This window comes from Sminthopsis crassicaudata, chromosome 4 (genome assembly GCF_048593235.1).
Source record: "Sminthopsis crassicaudata isolate SCR6 chromosome 4, ASM4859323v1, whole genome shotgun sequence".
Classification (NCBI taxonomy): domain Eukaryota; kingdom Metazoa; phylum Chordata; class Mammalia; order Dasyuromorphia; family Dasyuridae; genus Sminthopsis; species Sminthopsis crassicaudata.
Window position 1 is genome coordinate 169519971 of NC_133620.1, and position 27745 is coordinate 169547715.

At 32.7% G+C, this 27745-nt stretch overlaps 1 protein-coding gene across 1 annotated transcript in view; it reads right to left on the bottom strand.

The window, feature by feature from the left end:
• The window catches only part of LAMA2 (laminin subunit alpha 2), a 784999-nt gene that overhangs the window by 272607 nt on the left and 484647 nt on the right, over positions 1-27745 (bottom strand). The window contains exons 13-14 of the mRNA XM_074309868.1: positions 21807-21908; positions 19309-19520 (exon numbers count right to left, since the gene is read on the bottom strand). Of these exons, the coding sequence (XP_074165969.1) occupies positions 19309-19520; positions 21807-21908 (314 nt within the window). The remainder of the gene's footprint in view (positions 1-19308; positions 19521-21806; positions 21909-27745) is intronic.

The window sequence follows — 27745 nt, forward strand, 5'->3', positions numbered from 1 at the left end:
TCTCTTGTATTCATCTCTGAGTCTTCTATTTAAAACATCTATATTTCTTTCAACCTTTTAATACAATGTACATGTTTTCCAGATATTCTTTTATAAAGAAAATAGCAGGACTACTGCCTTTCTTAAATAGGATATAGTTTAATCTAGCTTCCTTTACTGCAGCCTTAGCTTTGTTCAGTACAAAATCTCACTATTGAATCATAGTGAATTTTTTTCATATAACTATTTCTCCTCTAGTCCTATCCCTGTGCAATTGATTTTTTGAACCTAAGTGAGAAAATTTACCATTATCTTATTTAAATATCTTTTTAGATTCCTTGCCTAACCTTTCAAGGTTGTTTTAGAAACCTAACACAACATGATGACTAGCCGTCTTATCATTTTTCCATATAGAAATTTAATTCACTTAAAAATCTATATTTTATTCAAGTAATACTGAATAGCCTAAGGCCAAGAACAAGTACTTAGGATATTTCACTATAATTCTCCCTCCACTGGTCCATTAATGAAAACTTTGGCTATCATAATATACATGGTCATAAATCTGCTTAATTCTATCTAATACCATATATCAGCCACAAGAAGAACATGAATATAAACTATTTTCTTGAAATTTAGCTATATCTATGGCTTTCTTCTGATCTGTGTATAATAGTTAAAAAACTGGACGTAGAATCAGAAATAACTGACTTCAGTTCTATCCTCAGTCACTTACTGGCTATGTAATCCTGAGCAAGTCACTTGTTCTCTGTTTTCCTCAATTTTCTCATTTGTAAAATGGAAATAATAATAATATCTGCCTCTCTGTTTTGTTGTGAGTATCAAATGAGATAATTTTAAGCTGCTTAGCAAGTTGCCTGAAGCATTATGTTATATGAATATTAGTTATCATGATCATTACCTCTCAGCCTAGTAGTCAAGCCAAGAAAGTAATTTGTTAGTCTGGCATCATTTGTACTTGATGAAGCTAGCAAAAGAGTCTTAGTGATCACCTCTATGATTTCCTTTATTTGTTTATTTATACTTCTAATAATATATTCTGGAATTTGATAAGAAATTAAAGTTCACCAGCCTATAATGTGATAACTCAATCCATCTGTCTCATTTTTTGAAATTGATACTTTTATATGCTAATAGCATTATTTCATTTAAGTCTTATTGGTCCTGACCAAATGAAAAGATTGTCCAGATAAAAATAATTTTTAATTGAATCTGTTAACCAAACTTACCTATTGTCTTTTGGAACTCAATACCACAGAAAAATCTAAATATCTTTGCTCAAATTTAAAAGTAGACCAAAAGATATTATTGGAATCACAATGTTTCAGGAATTAATATCTCCAGATTATAACAACTGTTTACAAAAATCGATTGCCTTAGTTCATTTTCATAAAGAAAAGAAAAAAAGAAAAAGATATTTTCTTCACACATTTTCATTGACTGTTAAAATGAGATAAAAATAAGTGAAGAAAATATTTACTAATTTCTTTGAACAAAAAGAAACAAAAACATCTAGATTTTAACAGTTCTTTAATACATGAGCATACTATCTAGTTGTTGAACCTTTTAAAATCCTTTAAACATAAACCTGATTTAATTAATGGCATTTTAGTCCACGTCTGAATTTGGGAGGATATGCTTAATTTTTGTAATGCTAAATACTATCAAAGTTGCAAGTTAAGAACCACTAAAATTTCTAGATAATACTGATAAATCAGGTAATGCAATAAAATAATAATTGTTTTATATTATATTTGTAACTAAGGGCTTAGGCCTGGTACTTGCATTATAAAAACAATTATAATAGTAACAAGAAAAATTATGGATGATATTTACAAGGCATAAATATACCATTGTTGCAAAGATGCTACTATCTCACTCTCATATAGGATATTTCCCAGGATTAGGTATGGATTTTCACTGATATCATTTTTGTACACAATTTCCATTGTGATAAATGGCACATATTTGCAGTCACCTTGCTAGACTTGTAGATATGAATGGTAGCCATGAGTCAAAACAAAGTTAATTGGCGCATACAAGACCAATAAACAGTCTTATACATGTTAGCATCATACTTTAATCTACTGAACAATTTTATTAAAATTGTGGATGGTTGTATTTGAAATACTTGGTAATTTGGATGAATGTTAACCATAGCAGAAGGCAGGTGTCTACTATGGGAAGACAGGAAAATAGGGAAAAATATAATTCTTATGATCCACCAAACTATCCAAATGATTACTGTGACTAGCCATTCTCTCTACTATGGTATAACCTAGCACCAGAGTGGACTATATATGTACATACAATAAATGAAAGCTGCAGCTTCCTGCAAGGCAGAAGATATCTCTATGGTAGAAAGGGCCAGTAAATCTCTGGAGAAAGATGGACGAGTTTTCTGTTAGGATAAATGTTTAGTCAACAAATGCTTTTCACATTCCTAAAATAATTTATTTCTTATGTTTCTTCAACCAATAAGAAATGCTTTTATAGAAAACAAAAGAGAGTTTTTGATTTAAAAAAAATAAAAATATAAGGGGAGATTTGACCCTTGTCTGAATATATTGGGGAGTAGGAGAATATAATACAGAGAAGAAAAGGAAAGCTTTATTTTTAAAACTTAAAAAGAAATTTCAGATTCTTCCTGAATTTGAAGGGAAGTTTGACCAGGAGATATGGAAGATGTTCAAAGAACAAATTCTGAATATACAAAGAGGAAAAAATCCTCTCAAAAATCCCTCTTGATGAGGCAACTCATCAAGCTAGATTGTATGAATTGCATGAACTGGACAGAAAATGGCAGAAAGGCCAAGTAGCAAAGGATAAATAATAAGATGTAGCCAGCCCATAATAGACACTTAATTAGTGTTTAATTAACTAGCTATAGACATAATAAGAACATACAAAGGGTATATTGTTTTCAGACATTTGGGGAGAACAAAGAAGGATCAGAGAAGGACAGGAATTTTGCACAGAGTGGAAGTTATGACAACTGACAAAAAATAGTGATACATGATTTTTATCTTCCTTTTTTCCCCCTTTGTCAAGGAAAAAGACTTATGTTTTGGAAATGCCAGAGTACAAATCACAAATAGGAAAATGATAACCAAATTAAAGATATAGAAAGAAAATACTGACTTGGCTTTGATGAATTCAAGTCATTTGGCTAAGATGTGAACTATATCCTTAAATAGTGGTGGGTGTGACAATGGCATTTAAGAGATTATGGGAACTGGTAATTACAAACATTCAGCATGCATCATCAAGAACAGGTAATGTTAGGCTAATTTTTTTCATTTTTGATAGAGATAAGTGAAATGCTATGAAAATTGTTTATCCAAATTTTATTAAGAATTTTACAAAGTACTTCAGACTATTATTATAGATAAATATAGATTAGACAATGTTTCAAAATGAAGAGAATTCAGAATAGTTTGGACATTAGAGTTAAGAGAATAGTGGTAAACATATTGGCCCTGGTATCAGAAGGCCTGGGTTCAAATTCCGTCTCTGATATTCACTATATGTAAATTTGGACATTTCACTTGGATCTCAGTTTTATTACCTATAAAATAGTTTGAACTTCTAACTCCAAATGTATGATTTCATAATCACAATGCTTCAATGTCAACATAGTAGGAAGTGTCCTTTAGAGTACTCTCAAAATCGGTGCCAGGAATTTAAAATACTATTATCCCATTTAAATGTTTTGTCATTGACAGATGATGGTCATAAAATTTCAGGTGACAAGATTAGGAAAAAAAGTAATGTTTTACATTTGACTACAAAAATCAGCTTTATAAATACAATATAATAGATATGTAATTCTACAGCAATTCTTCTGAAAAAAAATGTGGGTTTTGGGGGACCACAAACTCATCGTGTGTTAGATGGTCACTAGGGTCTATTAAAACCGTCAAATTTTGTGATTTCTTGAAATATTATGTCCAGGTTTATGTTTTATTCATGACTTTCTAGTAATATATATATTGGTTCTTAAGTTTTCCCTCCTTAATCTGTTTTCCAGATCTATTGTTTTTTATTTGCAATATTTGATATTTTCTTCTAATTTTTTAGTCTTATGGCTTTATTTTAATCCATCTTGTCTTTTTGAGCCATTAAGATATATTTGGTTCAAAATTTTAAGATTCTAATAGGCTTACTTGGGAAAGGCTTTGTGCCTCTTGTGCAAATCTGTTAATACTCCTTCCAGATCTTTTCTCCATATATCCTTTCTGATTCTTTCACTTAATAGTTAATTTAATTAACTCATGCAAAAGTAGCACAATGGATATAGCGCTCTTCCTGGAATCAAAAAACATGAATTTGAATCTGAATTTATTACCTCTTCTTGATTTAGTGCTTAGATCCAGGCTTAATTTCTGTGCCTTCCTAGATTGAACTTTTACTTAGTGTCTTCAAACCTCTATCTATTGTCAATCTTAGCTGGAAAAAAATTACTTATTTTGATTTTTCCTTGAGTTCCCTGGTTATGACCTGGTATGGTGAATTTTTGTGTGTGGAGTAAATATTAGAAAAAGTGTGCTGTACTGTTTCCTCCTCTTCTGCCATCTTTGATGTTCTCCAGAGAAATCCTTTATTTGACTCTTCAAAGAAAACCTGTGAACTCTCCAACCATTTGAATTTAATTTATTTTTAACTTTTGGCTTAATTTATAACAAGAATATTAAAATTCAGTTTCTGTCATTTTCATGTCTTTATTCTTGTCCAGGGTGTGCATACTTTACATACTCTTTAGACTATTTTAACCCTGAAAGTTCACTTTATCTCTGAACCTCTCAGGTTAGAAATATCTGTCCCTTGAACTCTTTACCATGATTGGCTGGTGTCTCCCAGAACTTTTGCTTTATGGAGGATGCTTATGCCAATTATTGATTGACCAGACCTTGTCTTTGATTCTCCATGCTAGGATCCTCCTCACCCTCTCAAGTTCCTTGATGGTAGAGAGTAGATTTGCATTTCTTTGTATTCTCTGCATTTAGTATAATGCCAAGCATTATAATAAATGTTCAATTAATGCCGGATGATTGGCCTTGACTACAGTTTATATTGTAGATCATGAAACAAATATTTTAGTTTAGGGTACTAATAGCTAAATTAACATTTGTAAAAAATCTAAAAACAACAATTTAGCACCCTCTTCTCTTTTCCCATCACTCTTGCTACCATAACTCTGAAGCTAGAAAGAAAGTCACTCCAGGTTATAATTTTATTAATTTCATCAATTATCATATCTTAAAAAAATCATAAAAGTGCCAAACAAGAATCTCCACTTTTAGTTAAACCAATACTTTGAAAGCAGACCTAATCCATTACCCAAGAGGTGTTAACAATAGAAAGATAAAAATGTATGCAATTCTTCCCTTCTAGAACCTTATCATTTATTAGGATGGAGAGTATGGCATACACACAGATAAGAATAGTAAAGATAATATGGAATAAATTACCAGACAAAATTCTTCAGTAACATTTGAAAGTAGGTCACTTTGAAGTTGGAGAGTCACAGATAGAACTCAAGAACAATAATCTCCAAAAGACAAAATGAAGCAAATTAAAGATAAGTGATTTGTTTGACATAACTAAATAAACTTGCTTAAGCAAGGAAATCTGAAAGCCTTAGCTATTCATGCTTAGGAAGGAGTTTTGATTTCTTTATGTCTTTATGAAATCTCTGTTCTAAGTACCTATAATGAATGGTCACATCATCCATGCCATGGTTAAATTTTGGGTATTTTAATGGTCAAATTAAATTACTTCACAGTTCATCCAATTAATTACCATAACAACTGTGACAAGAGTGAAATAGAGTCAAATTGACCATGAGGCTTCCAATTTGGTCAGGCTTCTTAGATATAATCTAATAATTTTGGAAAATTATATAATTGATGGGAATTTAAAATAAAAAAATAACCTTACATAAGATTATAGAACCAGATCTTTGTTTGAAATGTTATTTTTCAGTCTATTAACAATGAAAACCCAAACCATTGTTAACAAATTAATAAATTTTCATCTTATATAATTTCTATAAATGAGAAGAAAGCTACATGGACCTGAAGGCCATTATATTGCCCCTGGGCGATGAATTAACTGAAAAAATGTGGGACTGATTCTATCTCTAGAGAGAAAAGAGGAAGAGGCATTCATTGGGGAAAAAAAAAAAAGATTAAAATCTAAATTCCATTCGAGAAGGAAGAAGGAAAAGGAGAGTTGGGAAGTGTTCAGATTAGCCTTTGTTTAGAAGCAAAATGGAAAAAGAAAGGTCCTCCAAATTATTATTTTCAGAGTGATACTACTTTTATAAATGAGTGTCATGGAGTAATAGAGAGCTATTCTTAAAGCCATCATGAATCCGTGATCTGGATTCAAGTACTGCCTCTGACACGTCTTGACTGTGGGACCAAATCATTAAACCTATTACCGCTTTAGGCAAGTCTCTAAAATGTAAACTATAGAGAAAGCATTAGCTTGCATTGGTAGAGAGATTTTCCTTACTCAATCTTCATCACTAAGCCTTTTGGATATATGAGTCAGGTAGAAGCCTATTCAAATTCAAATAATTTAAGAAAGAAAAATTTAAGAAAACGTTTAAAATAAAGATCCATAAGGAAAACTACCTTCAGCAAACTGCCAAATTTCATTTGCCTTTTGAACAGATGTTCCTTTCCTTAATCTGCACAATTTTGAACAATGAGAAATCTCTACACATAGGCATCTTAGCCAGTAATATTCCACATTTGCATTTTCAGTATTCATTAGGTTCTGCTATTTAGTAAATGTGATTTTAATGTGTTTAACAATGTTAAGTGTTATCTGTTGAAGAAAACTGCAATTTATTCCCCCTCCCCTCTCAATGTGGTCATTTCCATTCCTCTATGTCAGATTGCAATCATTTAAATCCATAATGTTGACTGTAATAGTACCCTGAATTCTGGAAATGAATGACTGATCCAAGCCTTGTCAAGTAAGGCAAATCTGTAGGTTAACTATTACTGCTTCTGACTTCTAAACACAAACAAGATATATTTATTTGATGAAGTAAAAGGGCAAAGTGGTGCTAGTTAAAATGTCAAGAATTGGAGCCAGATTAAATGCCATGATATTGGAAATTGAAATTAAAAATTATAATTTTTCTCTAACAGAATCCTTCACAGGATACTGATGTCTACTAATTAGTAAATCAATAAACATATATTAAACACCTATGAGCTAGGTACTGTGCTAATTGCTAGGAATACAAGGGAAAAAAATCTCTTAACCCTCATAAGAGTCTACAGTCTAGAAAAATAAGACAACACAGGTGTTATTTAGCTACATACAAAATATATAGACACAGTGATTTTGAGAGGAAAACATTAAGCACCTGGGCTAGAGGAAGGGAAGATAAAGAAAAGCTTTAAAAAAAACCTTGTGCAATATGTAAAATTTGAAAGAATCAAATGATTCAAAGCTTGTGAAACACATCTAAGTAGGAAATATAGTATCATGTATGAGGAATAACAAGAAAACCAATTTAGCTAGACTGCAATGTGCATAAGTAGGGACAAGGCTGTTAAAGACTTTAAATGGCAAAAAAGAAGTTAAAATTTTATCCCAGAAGTACTTGATAATCACATGGTTTTATTGAGTGAAGGAGTAGCATGATCAGATATGCACTTTTGGAAAATCATTTTGGCTGCTAATATTTGTTCCCTTCAATACCATAATCTCCCTTGATATTAAAACCCATTTCCTATTTCGATTCATTATTGTGTATTCAGTAAAAAACCCCACCATTTATCATTAAATCTCAAGATGATAATGCAGTAAAGAAAAGAAACATTATGGTGGAAAGCCTTTCTAGGACAAAAATAACCCATCTTGGATACTGGACAGTATTTTAATAATATTTAATTTAGAAATCCAGAAAGGATTACTTATTATTACTGATCCAACCTATCCCCAAATAAGAATGTCTATACAATATCCCTTGCACACATTAACTGCCCAAAGAGATGATTGTAGGATTTCATCATTGAAAAAGTGGAGTGTTCTAGGGTGATATGGGCTTGTTAAGAGGTTAAGAAACCAAAAGGAAGATTAATTAAATATATTGCTTAATAGTTGAAGATACTAAAGTAGATGAAAGAGGATGAGAGCAAAAACACAAAAAAGTCTAGTTCATTTGACCAGGGGAATGACTATTTCCTTCATCAGAAATAGACTAAAAAGGTGTGCAAAAGTGGTATAGAATCCAGGATCTAAGAAATTAGTTTTCTTGTATTCTGGTAAAGATGGTGCAGTGGGCAGAGTACTAGACCTGTAGACAGTAAACATAATTTTTAATATAATCTCAGAAATTTACTTACTAGCTGTAATGACCCTGGGCAAGGGTCTCTCTCAATTTCCATATCCATAAAATGGGGATAATAATAGCACCCATATTCAGGCTTATTGTGAAGATAAAATTAGATATATTTATGAAGCACATTTATAATCTAAAAGCACTATATAAATGTTAGCTATTGCTAGCCATTAACTCTAATTTGCATTTTCTCAACACCCATTCATTTTTTAATCCCTTCAATCTGGCATCACTACTGAAACCACTCTCTCAATTGTTAAATCCACCCATAGCCATTTCTCAGCCTTCATTTTCCTTGGGCATTCTGTGGATTTAATACTTCTGACAAATTATTCTCATTCTCTATTCCTGATTCATTATCATTTGTTCTCCTTCAATTTTTTTCCTCATCCTATCTTCTTTGTCTATACTCTTCCCCTTGTTTATCTCATTAACTTCCATGGATTTAAATATCATTTCAATGCAGAATGTAGATAAATCCCAAAGCTATATGCCCAGCATAATTTATTTCCTGGTTTCTAGTCCTATACTATCTAAGCACTAAAATATCAGTGATCATCATGATCAAGTCATCAGCAACATCATTGTTATTTCCTTCTCTCCTCTCAAATCACTACCTTCTATTTTAGGCAGTCATGATTTCTTCCCTGGACTATTGTTAAACTCCCTAATTGACTCTGTGCTTTCAGTCTCCTCCTTCTAAATAGCTGTCAAATAATTTTCCTAACAGGACTTACCAGGGCACATGCACATCTCTACTCAAAAAAGCTTTCATGCCTTGAGAATAAACTAGGTATTTAAGGACTTCTACAATCCAGCTCCACCTGACATTTTCAATAGTTTAATTTAGTTCCCCTCCAAAAACTATGTTATGGCTGGTTAGACTTCTGGCATTTCTCTAAACTTAATATTCTAGCTCCTAGCTTCATGCCTTTACAGAGACAATGCCTGCAAGGTACTTTGTCTTCATCCTTGCCTCTCAGAATCATAATCTTCCTTTCCAGTTCTACCCAGGTATTAAGTCTTCCATGAAACCTTTCCTGATTCCAGCCTTTCCCATTCCTTATTGTTAATGCTCTTTTTTCCTTCAGATTATTTTATATCATATATTTGCATATATGTAAGTTCTTTGAGGACAGGAATCCATTTACTTTTACCTTACAAGTTACAGCTAACTCCTAGCATGGTGCCTTGTTTGTAGTCGATCCTTAATAAATGTTTATTTAATGAATAATTTTAAAACTTTAAAAACCAATAAGCTTTTTTAAATAATAGAGATTCATGATTTCTTCTACTATCTTTCCCTCCTCTCTCCCCTCCTCTGAATTTGAAATTATTTGTATTTGTTGGTGTTTGTCAAATTTCTAATTAAAAAATTGAAAAAAAAAATTGGGTACTACTGTATATAAAACACTATGCTGAAAATTCAAATTGAAAAGCTAGATGATTCCTAGAATCAAGAAACTGAATTTAAAGCAATGGTAGCCAGAAAAGAGAATTTTTATCTGGAGTCTCACAGGGACTGAAAAAGTCATAGGGTAGTTGTTTGTTATACTTTTCTAATAACAATGATATTGATGGTTACCAATCCCAGAACAATAGGTAGGAAGGTAAAGAGGGTATGTTTGGGTAGGAGAGATACACACAGGGCAACATGATGGATAGTGAAATGCTCAGGACGAGATGTGAAATAAGTTCTGAGATTGACTAGAAATAGTGAAATAGCTAAGTTTGTACTTACTCACTTTTCAGTAAGAACAGTTTAAAACCCAGGGCAGATTTATAAAAATGAATGGATTCAAATCCCATCTCTCCATCTATAATATTCCTTTTGGGGAAGTTTCTTCTCCAATCTGATTCTTAGTTTTCTTATGTGAATAAATATAGGAAACCAGAGAGGGAAGAATGGTGAAGAGTATTTGAACAAAAATCAATGAAGGGAGAAATAAGATATTTTATCCATAGAGTATACTAGAGCAGTGGTGTCACATTGAAATAGACATGGAGGCCACTGAACCATGCAGAAGGATTCCACAGGTGGACATTGACTTAGAAAGCCATATATTAATTATGTTTCACTTAATTTTTATTTAGTTTCTTAAATATTTCCAAATTATATTTTAATGTGGTTGGGGATCTCTCAGGTATATTGGAGGCTTTGTGTGGCCCATGGGCTATGTATTTGACAACTATGTAATAGAAACCTTCAGCCCAACATTGAGGTGAGATAGCAATAAGGAAAGAATAAATGAAGTCACAGATGTCATCGTTATTTCTGTGCACATTTTGGAAAGGACAATGACAGGCTAGGGTACATCAATATCCAGGATATTGATGGAAGAAAAGAAAAATATCGCTTGATGTAATTTGGAGTGGTTAACTTATAGAACAAGGGATTTGGAGATAGAGTAAATTCTACAAGTATTTGAAAGAGTGTTCTATGGAAAAGGGATTTGCCAGCCTGGCTCCAGAGAGAGGTAAGAATTTTAGTGTAAGTATTGTATTGAACAATGGCAGATATTTGTTTGATAGAAAGTATAAACTTCCTAATAATTAAGACTATTTCAAAGTGGAATGGACCAGTTTGGGGAGGTAATAAAATCACCACCTCTAGAGAGTTTCATAACAAGTGCAGCAGATAAAGTGCTGGATCTACAGTTGAAAAGACCTGAGTTCACTTTTGGCCCCAAACACTAGCTGTATGACTGTAGGCAAGTTTCTTAACTCTATTTGTCCACATTTCCTCCTCTGTAAAATGAGCTGGAAAAGGAAATGGCAACTCACACTAGTATCTTTGTCAAGAAATCCCTAAATGAGGTTATGAGATTGCACACAATTAAAATGACTAAATGAAAACTTTTCAAGCAGAAGTTATATGACAGTGATTGGGAATTATGTTGAGGGTATTTTCTTTTGAATAAGAAGCAGACTGGATGGCAATATAGTTAAGTGAAAAAAAAAAAAGACCAATGATTTTGGAAGATGGGAGTGCTGGGTTTGAATACTGACTCTACATTTATTTCTATGTGATCTCAAATCTTTTCTTGGTCTCAACTTCCTGATGTGAAAAAAGAGGGGGTTAGAGTAAATGATCACTAAGTTCTCTTTAAACTCTAAATCTATGAATCTTATCACCTATGAAAAGATTATGAGAGCCTGTGAATCTACTAAATAAATAGACAGGGCAGTATGGTCATTATCTGTAAAGGTCCTAATGAAGTAATAGAAAGTGGGGTTTTGAGATAATGGGGGTAAAAGAGATGACTAAAAGAGGAAGGTTCTAGAAAAAGGTAGGCTAAACATATGTATGGAAATGAAGAGAAGCCCATTTTTCCTTGAAATACTATGAAAGCAAGAGGAGACAAGTGTTTGATAAAAATTAAGTTGTTAAGGAGAAAAGCTGAGAGTTGATTTATTTTTGGAGCAAATTAAATCATATACTAATCACGAGAAGTGGATCAGAGGAAATCTGGTGCTTATACTTGTTTTCTCATTCCCAAACAAATGGAAACCAATTAATTTTTAGTATTAAAACTTTGAAAAAAACCTGCTACTTATTTAAAACAAGTTTTTTGATGAAAAACACATCACTGAAAAATATCAAATAGCTTTCCTTTTGAAAAAAAATCTTCTTCCAAAGCAACAAGGGATATCAGCCTCCATAATATTCACCTGATACTTCTCCCAAGTACTTTTAGTTAATTTGAATGTTTTCCCACCTTGAAACTTGACCATGATTTGAAAGAAATTATATAGGTAACTGGATAATCAGTCTATCAACAAGAATTTAAATGATCCCCCTTCAGAGATGTGAATTAACAATGTAAACATCCTGCCCCTAGGGAAAAAAATTAAATGTCTTTTGTTCAAGGAATTATGTTGTGGTTGAAGATTAAAAAAAAAAAAAAAAAAGAATGAAATAATCCCTGCTCTCAAGATGCTTAACTCACAACAGAAATGGAAGAGTAATCACTATGAAAGATTACAGTACATATTTTGGAAGTGATGGTAACATACAGAAAATGAATAGGTTTCATGGGAATGGAAAACTGAACAATCATTTTTTTTTTCTTGCTTAATGAGTAAAAAATTTACTTTCAGTTAGCAAGGATACTAGAAAGAGCAATGAGTTGGCATCAGAGTAACTATGATTAAAGCCTATATTCACTAGTTTATATTTTTATGATCTTGGGCAAGAAAGGAAGGAAACAATGAATTGTTAAGTGACTCCTATGTGCAGCAAAGCATTGTGCTAAGTAAGCATTTTTCAATTCTCATTAAAAAAATTTATAATTATTCTGGGAAATAGGTGTTGTTATTACATTAATTTTACAGTTGAAGAAACAGAGAAAGATTATGGACCACATAACTAAGAAGTGACAATTATCTTTAGTCTTGGCCTAGAACTCTGAACTTCTCTAGGACTTTGTTTCCTCATTTGTGAAATGAAAGGAATGGATTAGAAAATCTCTAAAGTCTAATTTTGTTCTAAATCCTCGGTTCCTATGATCTTCCAAAACTACTTTTCATCTATCAAGCATAAGAATGACATGGCTACTCCCTAGTTCTAAACAATGAGTGAAGGCTCATTATATCACTGTCACTCAAGAAGACCTAAAAGATGAGATTAGCAATGAGTGGTATCCATATCTTTAGGCACCTATCATTTGAAACCTCTTTCAACTGATGTAGATTAGCAAATCAACTCTAATGTATAGTTTAAGAGAAGCAGTGAGAAGCTGCCTGACTGGCCTATAGTCACATAGACACAGAACTTAAATCCAGTTCTTCCTTATTGAGAGATTAACTATGTCACTTCTATTATGCCATGGCATTTCTCTAAAGATATAGCTAATATATAGCCAATAAAAAGCATCTTTACCATCTCAACATCCCAATATTTTACCAAGTATTCCCACATAATACATTGTGACAACACATTAGTTCTTTTGCTCCATGGAATCTGAGATCATCAATATTACTATCAATAACTCACACATGAGTGACTCAAAGACACATTTAAACAGATTAGTATAAACACTCTAATCAGAATATGTCACCATTACTAAGAGAATGATGAAAATTATTGAGATAGTGTGATCTTCCTTAAAGTACTTCATTAATTGCCAGCATATAGCATCAAAATATGAGGAGCAATATTGAAAGGTATGCTTGATTGCATTAATTGACTTGATATAAACAAATGACTTTTTCAATAAACCTAAACTTTGGGAGATGCTAGGATATTTTGATTTGAAATTATATATAACAATTTAGTAATTTATGTCAGAATTGACAGTGTTTTCTCCAATCACTCTCCATCACTATGGGTTGATGCTTTACAATTCCGATCTTGTTTGATAAAATTAATAGTATCTCAGTACTGTTTCTCATACTTAATATAGGAAAAATAAGCCCAGAAGGCCATTATTTTGACTTTGAAATGTCTGTTGGGCATATTGTAGGATATTAAGCTCTTTATAATAAACAATTCTTTTCTAGTTATATTTGCTGTGCATCTTACTTTTGCTCAAGGTACATAGTCTTGAGTAATTTGTGATTCCTCAAATGACAAGGCACAGTCAAATGGTTTTATTGCACTATTAAAGGGATGGAAGGGCAAGTGGGCATATTTTCTCAATAAAAAGAAAGCTTTTCTTTTAGGCTCTCAGGGCATTCTTAGTTTGATGGTTTCTCCTACTCACATTAACTGCAACCCAATCCTGTATTAATAAAAATGTTCAGATACAAGAACACACCTGGCAATATTCATATGAGAATAGGATTTGAAAGTTCAGTTTCTTTCTAGGATTTGAAAAATATAAAGTGGGTCTAATTGTTATAATTAATCTGGGTCATTACACACATAAAGGCTTAATGTATTACAAAAAGATTCAGAAATAACATCATCAAACTGTCATTCCTATTCTCAGATCTCTTCATTATACATAGATATTAAAGATATTGGGCTCTGTGTCAAATTCTTGTCATTTGTAAATACAACATATGGCTTGATTAAAAGGTTTGGATAAGTATGGACTATCTGTACCCATGTGCATTCTTGTACTCATTTGAAGATCTGCACAAATATACACACATTTATAAAATCATTTAGGACAAGTTGAATGATTTTTTGAGAAAAAAAAATCCTATTTTAGGCTTTGGAAAAATTCCAAACTGCAATGTTAATTTTGCTTTTGTATTTCCTCAAAAACTAAGAGAGAAATCTACCATTAACAACTATTCAAATAATACAGGTGATTGACTTCCTTTGATCTTAGTCATCATATCTCTACATGAATGTTGTCATTATTAATAGTGGAATAAGTCAGTCAAAAGCATATTTAATAAACTTGGCTCTTTTTAATAATGAGGTGATTCAAGGCAATTCCAATAGACTTGTGATGGAAAGAGCTATCCCCATCCAGACAGAGGGAGAACCATGGAGATTAAATGTGGATCAAATATTTTCGCCTTTTTTGTTTGTTTTTTTCTCTTGGTTTTTTTTTCCCTTTTGATCTGATTTTTCTTGCTCAGCATGACAAATATGAAAATATGTTTAAAAGAACTGTACATGTTTTACTTATATTGGATTACTTGATATCTGGGAGTGGGTAGGAAGGAGAAAAATTTGGAACATAAGATTTTGCAAGAGTGAATGCTGAAAAATATCTTTGTATGTATTTTGAAAAATAAAAAGCTATTGTTATATAAAAAGGTATTTTTAAAATCCTTGGTACTAAGCAGAGTGCTGGAGATATTTTTTTTTAAAGCAAGACAGTTCATATCTTTAAAAAATTGATGCTAACTTTGTTATCGATGTAGTTGAAGAAAAGCCTCTATCCTTCAAAACATGGAAACTATTTATCTTAAAATAATTATCTTAAAAGGTAAGAGTTTAGAGTATTTGCTAACATTATTCTGATGGTGTCTAACCAATTAAGTTTGTTGCACATTACTCTTCGGCAGGCATTTTAGGTTTCAACCAAACTAGTTTTCCTTGTTGTTCCTCATTAAAGACAATCTAGCTTTTATCTCCCTTGCTTTCCTATTCTTCTATCTTCATTCCTCTCTCCCCACTCAATTCCATTTACCTTTTAGAATTCCAACTTCTGTCAAAATTCAGGCCAAATATCACCTGCTATGTAAGGCCTTTCTTCACTTTTTAGTGCTTTCCTCCAAAATTATTTTTTATTTGTTTATGTGTTAATCTCTTGCCTCTCCTTCAAAAAAACTAAGCTCCTGGAGAACAAGAAATTGTTTTATCTTTGTCTCTGTATATATGTAATGGGCTTTATCTTGGTTCCTAGCACATAGAATTTTTAATGCTTATGTACTTGATTCATTCATATCTATTTTATTTGAATGACATCTGTGTTCTATAAAATTCATTTTTGTGCTCACACAAAATCATATTAAGGCAATGTGGCACAGCAGAAAAACAGTTTTGGAGACAAAAACTTCAGTTTAAATCCTGGTCTCTATCCTTGCTAGCTGTGTGACCTTGGGAAAACCTTATTGGGTTTGTATTTTCTTATCTACAAAATAGGGGTTGGGGGAAGGGTTTAGAGTACTGGACCTGGAATCAAGAAAACCTGAGTTCAACTCTGATCTCAGCCTCTTTCTAACTGTGATGCCATGGGAAAATCAATTAATCTCTGCCTGTTTTAGTTTCCTAAACTGTAAAAGTGTGTTTGTGGGGACTAGTTATCCCTTTTACATTGTGACTTTCTTCATTGTAGTTTCAATATATTGTGACCTGAAATAAGAAGTTAAAAAGGAATTTGAGAGGAGTTTTATAGACACTACATATGACATGTAAAGGCCAGCTGGTGATACAGAAACTATGATCAAATATTTAATCTCAGTTTTACAATGAGGTACTATAAATACCCCAAAAAAGAAAAAAATTTCAGACTTCTTCTCTGGTACAGAAGGAGGATCAAACATTTTCACATGGATTTTTCCAGCCCTAACTGCTGAGATGTGAAAGGTGTAACCATAGTGTAACACCTCAGTTTCCCTGAATTGTTGTGCCTCAGTTTCTCTGAATTATTATATTATGCTTGAGTAAAAATTATTATGGCCAGCCTCCCCTTCCTTACCCCATTAAGCTCTGGCCACACTGACATTCCAGTAAGTCATAAAACTCCAGATGGCTTATCTTAAATGCCTGCTGGGATTTGCCCTTCAGACTCCTGAATCCTGCCCTTGACCTCCTTATCTTGACCCCCATCCTGCCAGAACTAAAGTTATGGTCCTTTCCTAGAATGATGGCTCATCCACTTATCCAATGTTGTGCCCTTCCCCTTTGCCTTTGTTTTCCTGATAGCTGGACCCCTATAAAAGTCTCTGGAATTAAATGGCCCAGGGCTGAATGCTTTGAGCCCATTCAGCTGGCTAAGGGTCGGACATCTTTTGGACATGAGTTCTGTTCAACTGCTAGCCCAAATTCTCCACTATTAAAATATTAAAAACTAATTTCTGTCTTACCTCAATTTATCTGGCATTACAATAGTACTTACTTCCCAGAATTGTTTTGAAAATTAAATGTAATCATATTTGTAAAGCATTTGGCACAATGCTTGGCACACAATAAGCTCTTAAAAATGCTTCTTTCCTGCTTCCCTCCCCACTTCCTTTTCCCTTATAATTTTCCTATATTTATAATTCTGTGATAAGCTAATTTACAATTTTCTGAGGTTTCTTTTTTGAAACAATTTTGTAGTTATTTTCAAACAGTGAAGATCAGCATGAGACTAAGAGAGAGCAAACTACAGTGTCCCCAGAACAGGAGGGGCTTTTCTATACTCTTTAAGTAACAAGGCATGAGTTACATTTCAAGACTTAAAGATAAATGTTATTTCCAAGGGATAAGGAAGAGAAATAATAGTAGCTAGTTAAGTTCTTCTACTTTAAAGTGAGAATGAAGAATTGTCTTCATTTTTACTAGGTTAGAATTATTGAAACCAGTTTAGCTTATTGTGTAGAGTCAATAGTCTAGAATGGGATGAGAATGAAAAATATCAGAAGATAGATAGACATTATAAGCATCCTAGGAACCTAATAGTATAGCAGGAATCACTTATATGAATATATCAGAAGGAATACAAGTGTCTTTTTGGGGGTAGAGCTTTAGAGAGGGGGCTCATAGGTATATTAATTCTTATTGAGCTCTTCTCATTTATATGTGTTTTCACAGAGCTCTGCAGCAAGTTAGAAACCTACTGTGCAGGAAAAGCTGCAATCACTTCAAGTGATATTTTACAAATATGACTCAATTCGCCCAGGAGATCAGAGATAAATAAAATATAACAAGTCTGCCACAATGGGAGCCAGGCTGTTTCTCAGATCACCTCAAGTGGGTACAGTTTCAAAACAGGTATTCTATTTTTATAACTGGCACTCTAGAGGTACCACTTGGTAACAGGGGTAGCACAAGGATCTATCTGAGTTATCTTTAGGGGGCTAGCCTGTATAGCAAAGCTTCTTAAACTGTGGGTCTTGACCCCATATGGGCCTATATAATAATCTGGGTCTTGTGAAATTATGATTTATTATTGATAAATGTTTGATTTGTATAACTATTTTATATACTTATATACTCAGGAGCTCATAAAATTTTAGGTAAAAAAGGGGGTGAAAATGGAAACAGTTTAAGAAACCCTGCTGTACTGCCAACTTAGGTGAGCATGCCATTCACTTAATTGGGGAGACTTCAGAAGGCTTCAAAGAAATTTGTGATTTTTAAGTATTGTCTGACAAAAAAATTAAAATGCTCTTCCACCCTCTTTCCTACACCCATTTTTAAAAATCCATGTACTTATCATTCACTTTTGAACTTGGAACATTCTTCTTTGTATGGCCAACAAATGCTAATATTCTCTACTGTCTAAATGATAAATACATCATTAATTCCTAAGTTTTTTTTTTCTTATCCTCTTTGCATCTCAGCCAAGTTTCTAATACAATCATCTATAAAAGAACAGTTCATTGGGAATGCTCTTACCAATGAATTTGTACTTCATAGGAATATCAAAATGAACAGGCTTAGCAGAAATATTCGAAATGAAGAGGAAACCCAACAAGTATAGGCAGGAGAATGATATCAGGAGAGTCTCTTTACTGTATTTCTAATACTTATTCTTCTATTAAGTTATTGTATGTTTTTCATATATGGAGAAGATGAAGTGCCAGCTTTTGGTCATCACTGATTTGCCCTGATTTAGAACACAGAGTAGTCACTAGATCTTTTCATACTTATTAAAAATCAAATGGGTATAGGGGAAGAAATCCAATTAGGACTAAGTTCAAATTTGAAATGTTGCAATAAAAATATCATGATTCTAAAATTGGACAGCAAAGCCAATAATACTTTATAAAGTTAGAGATTTTTCACAGGAGGAAGAAAGTTCTTCCTTAAAAAGAAATAGGCATATGTTAAAGCATTCTTACATTTTCATAAGGGATTAGAAGGTTTAAAATCAGAAAATCTTCTGTTTCTCATTGTGGACCACAGGCAAAACTTTTGATTTGGTAAATAGCAATCACAATTTATAACCCATTAAATATAAATGTGCCCCACAGCACAAGTGAATTTCATAGTGTATGAACACACCTTATAGTAAAAGCTTGTTTCCCAATTAGTATTTCTCAATCTAGGAATCAACTAGTGGTACATCGTAAAGAAATGAGAGGGATCCATAACCATGTCAGATTTAAGATATATAGTAGAAGCAATTCTGGGAGGTTAATTTTATGAAAAAAAAAGATTAACAGAAGTACTTTCCTACAATCAATCCACCTCTTAAAATATTTCATAAACACATATAGACATATCAAAGTAGTACTGAAGGACTCCATTGATCCATTGTTTAAGGACAACTTCCACATAAAATTGTAATCATGGCAAGACTGTAAAGTATAGTTTCTGCTTTTACCTGAAGATGGCATCCATCCCAAGGATGTATGTGGCTTGTATGAGAAGTCTCTTTACATTTGCTAGGACGGTCATAAATTCTTTTCTACTGATTCGAGATCCAGTATCATACACATTAAATAATTCTGAACTGAGCAACACAACATGAGTATACTCTTTAGATGGTGGCAAGTAGATTTCTTCCTGGGCTGTGCTGATTTGCAAGCCATTTCCCTAAAAAATATAGAGAGAATGGTAAAGATGTCATTGACTTATACAGATAGCTTGAAAATAGTTGTGGTCTAGTGGAAGGCTTGCACTCACATTCCAGCTGTGCCATTTACAAGCTGTTATGACCTTTGAGAAATAGGCTTCATTTATCTTGTCTTATGTGTAAATGAAGAGTACTCCCACAGTCCATCCCAGCTCCAAGTCTATGTTCTGCCACATGTATTTTCATCATAGAATGTTTTTTTCCACATTTACTCAGACATCTTTTTCTTCTGCCATTAATTGTACATGTGTAATGAATGTTGAAATAATTTTGATAGTCTACTTAACATAAAATGACATATATGCATAATATTTTGAGGGGGAAGGTAAAAATAATTTTAAAATATTGAATTTTTAATTATTATATAATGCTATTGCTGCCTTGTGTGATTGCAGAACATAAGAACAGGCTTCATTCACAGGAAATGAGTAGAAATCTAGCCTATTATTGAAGTAGTATCCACAAAATATATACTTCATAAGTTCCTACTTTCTTATATGGAAAGAGGGACAGGTGACTTCCTACAGGGGAAAATCTAGGGAATCACTAAGAGTCCAATGTTCACAGTATATTAATGGCATTATAACAGGAAAACATACTTTGACCAACCAATCAAATTAGGCATTCTCTTTATTCTTTTAATATATTAATAAATCATCATTTCAACATCTTACATCTAAAGAGTTCCTTTCATCTCAAAGGAAGTCAAGAAAGAACAGTAAAGAGAATATCCTGAAAACTTAGAAATTCAGAGATAGACAAGCCCTCAGATGTCATCCAAGTCTAACTTCCTTATTTTAAAGATAAGAGAACAGGCCCACAGAAGTAGAATAATTTGCCCAATTTCAAACAGCTAACTCATAGCAAAACCATGTAGAAGAATCAGCTCTCCTGATTTCTCATCCTTTCACTTTTCACACTATTTTATTATATATATATATATATCATTATATTATTATTTATCACTATTTATTATATTAATTAGTATATTAATCTCACTATAATAAAAAAATTAAGAATCATGGTTATAAGTCAATACTTAGAACTTTGGATATGAAGAAAGATTTATATGGAGGGAAAAGCATTGGCTATAGAATTCGAGGGTCTGGATTAAAATCGCAGTTCAGATCTCTAATAGCCGGATGACATTGCACAATTTAAATTCCTCAATCCTTCATTTCCTCAGTTACAAAATAAGGAACTTGGACCAGATAACCTCTGAAATTCTTAGCAACTTCATATCTGTGATCATTCATGATCCTGTAACTTTAATTCTATGTCCAAATATATGTGGAGTAGAAGAGGGAAGGAATATAGAAATAATTTGATATAATGGGAAAGTGCTCCCTTTGAATTCAGAGGAGCTTGGATGGGCAAGTTATTTTACTTCCTTTTGGTATTTTATCTATAAAATTAACGGCTTGGAGGTGTTTTTCAGCTCTGAATACTATGTGTACAGCAGAGCTGGGGGATATATAAGCCTAGTGAACTGATGGGAAATGTTTAACAACCAACTCTAGGAAAAAATTACACATGATAACTTTTAAGTTCACTCTGCATTATTGAAATTGTACATCAATTTCTTAAGTCTAGATAATCAACAAAACAGTAAATCAAGCCATGACTCATAGTGATTGTTAAAGAATAAGTGCATAAGCTAAAAAAATTAATTATTAGCAAGTTAAAACTAGTTCTAGAACACTCTTGTATAAGTTGACAAATGGCTTTAATCATTGAGGACTACAATAGACTACCTGTATTCATCACACTCAGTTAACAATTTTAGCAGTCAAATCTTTTCCCTGGAATCCCAATGGTCAACCTCGCTTTTCATTGACTTTAGCACAATTCAGTTCAGAAACTGAAGGGTCCAAACAGAAAGAATCAAAAGAAGTTAGAAGGGAATAATGTTATTATTCAAATCAGATTTTGCTTAGACACTGTAACTAACACTTGAGTCCTCACAAAAAAGCTGTCATAGAGTTTTAATGACTATAATTTGTCAACTGCCATATGTCTTAGCCTAAAGATCATTTGTTACAGGGAGGACTTTATTTGCCCAGCATCTTAGGTCTGTGTCATAGAGCTATATTAAAATAGGGGGAAAAAAACCAACCTTCTTCAAGAATGTGATTTCTTTTTGCAACTTCATATCAAGTTACAATTAACATAAGATAATTGTCTAAACTACTAAATGAGCTGATAGAAAACAGTTATGTCTCCTCAGCGGCACACAGTGTCTTTACCTCTAGGATGATCATGAGTTGCAGCACATTTTCTAGATCATCTTCTTCTCCTAGGAGGTCATAAGAAATAGTAAATTTCAGTTGTCCTCCAGCTGCTGTCACCTATAAGAAAAGAAAGAATAAAGCATTTAAGTTCTTGCTATATGCAAAGAAAGCACAGTGTTGGGTCTGGAATCAGAAATTATCTTCCTGAGTTCAATGGCTACTTCAGACACTTAAAGCTGTGTGCGTCCCTGGGCAAATCACTTTTGCCTCAGTTTTCTCATCTGTAAAATCAGCTAGAGAAAGAAAATAGATCTTTGTTTTAATTTTTAATTTATTGAATCCAACAAGCATTTCCATAACAAAGTATAATTTTAAAATGATTGTACATAAAACTTCAAATTAATATTGTCTTTTTGTTTGTTTTGCTTAGGTTGAAAGAACAGTGGCCTCTTTCAAGACTGATACAACTGCTGGAAGGCATGCTTGGCTCTCAATGTAGATTAGTTTACCCTTCCTTAAGCAGCTTGGTGCCCAGTGCTCCCTCACACACCCCACTATTATATTGATGTTGGATTTAGGAATTGTTTTAGACACATAATCTTCACCTGTTCTGTAGCTTAGAACTTCTGAGGTCAAACATTCCAGCAGCAAGAGTTGCAGATTATGATCCTGCATTAAGCTTATTATTATTAATAGTAACAATAATCTAACATATACTTTATTATGAACATACATTATGTACAAAGCATGGTGCTAAAAGCTATAGATTCAAAGATGAAATAATTATGTTTAGTCCCAGGCCTCAGGAATTTAAAATATAGTAAAGACATTTCAAATAGGTATTTGGCTAAGTATGCTAAATGAAAAGAAATTTTAGTTAGTTACTGTTCTCCTTTGCTGAGTTTTTCTGATAGAAGCAGCATTGTATAGTGAAGAACTGAATCCTAAGTCCACTATTTGCTACCTTGAGTGAGAATGTGGATCCTCATTTCCTCATCTATAAAATAAGAAGGTTAAACAGGTAACCTCCAAGCTCTCTTCCAATTCTAAATCTATAATCCCATATAATTAGGTGGCATAATGGTTAGAGCACTAGATCTGGAGGCAGGAAAACTTGAGTTTAGATATAACCTCATGCTTTTCCAAGTCACTTGCCTCAATTTCCTCATCTGCTAAATGGGGATAATAATAGAATTTGTGTCTCAGGGTTTTTGTGAGACTAAAATGAGATATTACCTGTAAAATATTTTACTAAATTTAAAATGCTATATAAAAGTTATTATCATAGCTTTGTACAAAATTTAGTAGGTGGCTATAAAAATGTTTGAATTTTCTTTAAAAATATTTAATTATTTCAAGGAAATATTTTGAAAAAACAGAAATGTGGATGAAAATAATTTTTATGTGAATTCTATTGAACAATTCTAATTATGATATATATATATTATGTATGAGTGTATTATATATACAAATAAGTAAATAAAATATATTATTTTCTCTGAAATCAGAGATTGTTGAAATAAGTTAAATGCTAAAAAACAGAACACAGATCTTCTTCCTCTCATTATTCCACAGATTGGGTTTTGGAATTTTTTATCAGAGAAGTGATTGTGTTAACATTGGGGTACAAGAAAAAGAATTCTATCAATTCCTGCTTCATCTTTGTATGGATAAATTTATTCAAGGAAAACATCAGTCTACGTACTCGACAGGCAGCTTACATAGACCATAAGCTGGGAAATACTAGAGGTCAAGAAAGTATAAAAATGCAGCAGTGAATTTTATATTATAAAAATCTTCCATCAAAAAGCAGAAAGGGAAGATCTCTTCTCCTCTACCATAGTGCAAGGAATTTAGTTCAAATGAACATGATTTTGTCCCCTTCAAATGCTTTTTAATGTCTTCCCTTGCCCTTGACAACCATGTCAGTTGCTCTGCACTTGCCCTTTTTTTTTTTTTCCTCTACTCTGACAATGACCTTATTCTAAAGAAAACAATTCCACCACCAACAAAAAAATTTAGGACAGTAATCCAAACTGTAATCATGGGAGAGAAAATTTCAAGCAAATGCTAAACTGTAGCTTTGTTTATTTCAGCACAACATAGTCAATAAAGCTGTTGACAAAATGGAGCTGATTTGTATTCTAGGGTTTGTTTCATGCTCTTCTCAGAGACAGAGATCTATGATAGCTGCCTCACTGACTTTCCTATACACATTACTGACCAAAGTCACTTCCCAGATGGAAGGGGGAGAGCCTCAATGCTGATCCATCGAGACTGGTATATAGTATTTTATAGCTTATTTAAAAGGACTTTTATACTCTAAAAAAACAACAATATGCTGCAATGGATTCTGAGAGCTCATTATATGAAGTTCTAATACAGCTCTCAAAGTCAGAGAATATCTTTCTTTCCATGTTCTTCAGAAAACTGTTGCTACTGTAATTTTCTACTGTATCGAAAGTGATAAATATCTGCTGGGATGGTGGTACTAAGCATTATTTGAGTAATGAGGGAAGACCCTTTATGAAAAGGTCAATTCTATTAGTACAAGCCTTCCAAATTTCAAACTTGTTCAATCAGCTGAGCATTCTTGCTCAATAATGATGTATTGGAAAAGAGAAGTTTAAAGCTGTTCTTAAAAGACTTTTAAAAATTTTATTGGTAGTGTGTCGAGCAAAGGTGGAAAGAATAGTTTTACACATAAATTTTGAGCTTCTAGTGAACTAAACCATTAGATTATTTTGAATTTAAATAAGATAGTACTAATAAATTCCTATGGCCAATTAGTAGCCCAGTGGATAGGGAGCTTGGCCTGGAGTCAGGAAAAACTCCTTTTCCTGAGTTCAAATCTGACCTCAAATACTTACTAGCTATATGCTATGTGATCCTGTTTGCCTCAGTTTCCTCATCATAAAATGAGCTAGAGAAGGAAACTACAAATTAACCCAGTATCTTTTCCAAGAAAGCTCAATATGGGGTTACCAAGTGTTGGAGACTACTAAATAATAGCAAAACAAATTGCTATTTTACTGGAACTTTTGAAGCTGTAAGATAGCAATTTTTTTTTTTAAATGCCAGAGATGGATCATAATATAATGGAAAAGGGTTGTGTATTTGTCATCACAATAAAACTAGATCCAAAGCTTGTATGTGACATTTAATAGCTACACTTTAGTGGACAAGTCACTCCCTTTCTCAGCCTCAGTTTCTTCATCTTCATAAGCATCAAATAAAATCATGTTTATAAAATGCTGCAAAGCACTTAGTTTAGTAAACAAATGACAGCTATTATATTTTAGAGAATTAGCCTTTTTTTACCCTTATCTTTTTTTTTTTTTTTTTTTTTTAAGATCAGAGTAATAACCCTGTCTCTAAAAATGGTGGTTCTCTTGGTCTTCCTCTTCCTGCATCCTTTAGAATCTGGATCCCATCACTATCATTTCTCATTCTTATTCCTCTCACTCTCCTGCTCTAACTTTCTCCTTCCTTCATAAAATACAGAGTGCTCTCAGATCTTCACTTGCCTCTACTGGCCTCTCTGATCACCATTCAAATAACCTCAGTTCAATTAAATTGAACAAACATTTCTTTAAGGAAGCTTTTAAAAATTCTCCCCATTCAGCAATTCTATCTCCTAACTTTATGCTAATTCTTTTCCTTAAACCTTTACTATGGCACTCATTACATTTTGCCTTTTATGAAAGATATATGTATCATCTATCCTGCTAGTCCTTAAGACCCCTGAGAGTGGGTTTTATGTTTTGTTTGTTTTGTTGTATTTTATATTTCCCCACAGCATGAAACAGAGTGCTTTGTATAAAATGCTTAAAAATATTTGCGACATTCACAAATCAAACTATATTATCTGTATCTAAGTTATCACTAAATCCTATCAGTTTTTCCCTTATAAAATGTAAAATTTCCCATTGTTAGAGCACTAATTTAGACATCATTATTTTTATATCTGTGATTCTAATCCTTTAAACTGGTTTCACAAGCTGTGGACTTTCTTTTTGTTGGATGTTTTTTATCATGTCTTCTCACCTAATAATGAATATAATGAATCTACAAATGATTTCCTTTGCTTGCAAGATCTATTCTCAATTTTTTTTTTTTTTTTTTTTTTTTTTTTTTTTTTTTTTTTTTTTTTAACTGAGGCAATTGGGGTTAAGTGATTTGCCCAAGGGTCACACAGCTAGTAGAGATCACATTTGAACTCAGGTTCTTCTGGCTTCAGGGCTGGTCCTCTCTGTCCACTGCACCACCTAACTGCCCCCCCACTCTCAATTTTTTTTGACCAGTTTTCAAGACTCTTTATTCCTGGATCTTGCTTTCTTATCTTAACTTATTTCTCACTAACCTACATAGACCCATTCCTATAGTTAGATCATTTTCTTTACTTTCCCTCAAATATGAGACACTTCTTGCTCTATTCTCCCTTACTAGAATGTTATGGTTAATTGTTCTCCAACTACTTAAATTCTACACAATCTTTTATGTCTAGTTCAAGTTTCATCTCATTCTATCTGGAAACTCCTAGTAACATCAGCATGCAATTTCATGCTTAATTATTTTCTAATTATTTTATTAATATTAGTTTTCTTTCCTCAACTACATTGACAAGTCCTTCAGGGTAGGAATCACATCTTATTCTTGGGTATTCCCTAGAGCTTACAGTGTGGGTACACAATAACCAGCTAATTAACATTTGATTGATTCTTGTACATGTTCACTGTTCGTGTAGACTATTCTTAATCAGATTCCAAGTTATTACTAAGTGAGAATGGCTTGAACAAGAGAAAATGGATCTTTAAAAAAAGCACTGCTTTTAAAAAGATAAAAAGGTAATTCAGTATTTCTATAGCTCAAACTGAAAAACACACATAGATACATATATGCACACAGATGAGTTTTCAAGCATACCAGCACAATACAGATCAAAGGTAAAAAATAGTAGCTAAAGAACAAAATTCACATTAATGTTATATCAAGTATCTTGAAGCAACAATTGAGTGAAGACACATCACCTGTTGGTTATAACAATTTATTTAATTTTAACTGTTTTGTTCATGCTTTTAAAAATATTTCCAATTCCAAAGGATAATCTACCTTTTTACCTTGTCTGAATATTTAGGCTTCTTTCTCCATCTATTTTATTTTACTTCTCACTGAGGGAGAAGTTTAAAGTCAAGATTTGTCACTACACTAATGAGTATTCCATAGTCATTCAATGAAGTTTAAAAGATAGGTTTTTAAGAAATATGACTTTAATTGCAATGGATGTCTGAGAAAATTCAGGAAAAGAAGGACTGTGTGTCTGTGATACCTAAAATTATGGTGGAAGCACTATATAGAAGGTGGACTTAATGCTGCAGCTATATAAAATATCTATAGCTTATCCTCATGTCATTACTACTTTTGTTCTTGTCAAACATTTATGTTTATGAGACAAAATCTTTGGTGTGTAAACATGCACCAGACTTGTTTAAATCACCAAGAGAGTGGATGATGAGAACCAATCAAGATAATGTGGAGGTATCCAATGCACAAATGCATCAGGTGTGTGTGTGTGTGTGTGTGTGTGTGTGTGTGTGTGTGTGTGTGTGTCTGTGTGTGTGTGTATGTGTTATAGTACATAAGTTGGAAATATCTGTTTAGTGCAAAACAGCTAGTGATTTAATGATTCTAGTGATTTTTTCTTTTAAAAGGTAAATTTTCATTATGGATTCTCAAAAAAAAAGAAGTGATTGCTGGAGTAGAAATAATGAGAACCTTGAGAATAAGATTCACTGAATTTTATAACTTCTCAGAGAGGAAAGGAAAAACAGAAAATTGTCAGTCATCTCAGATTTGGAGACAGCAGATTTCAAATGGTTCAGAGCAAGGCTGGATAACTTCCTACAAAGTAAAATAATATGGATACAATAAGACTAAAATGTAAGCTGTTGTCT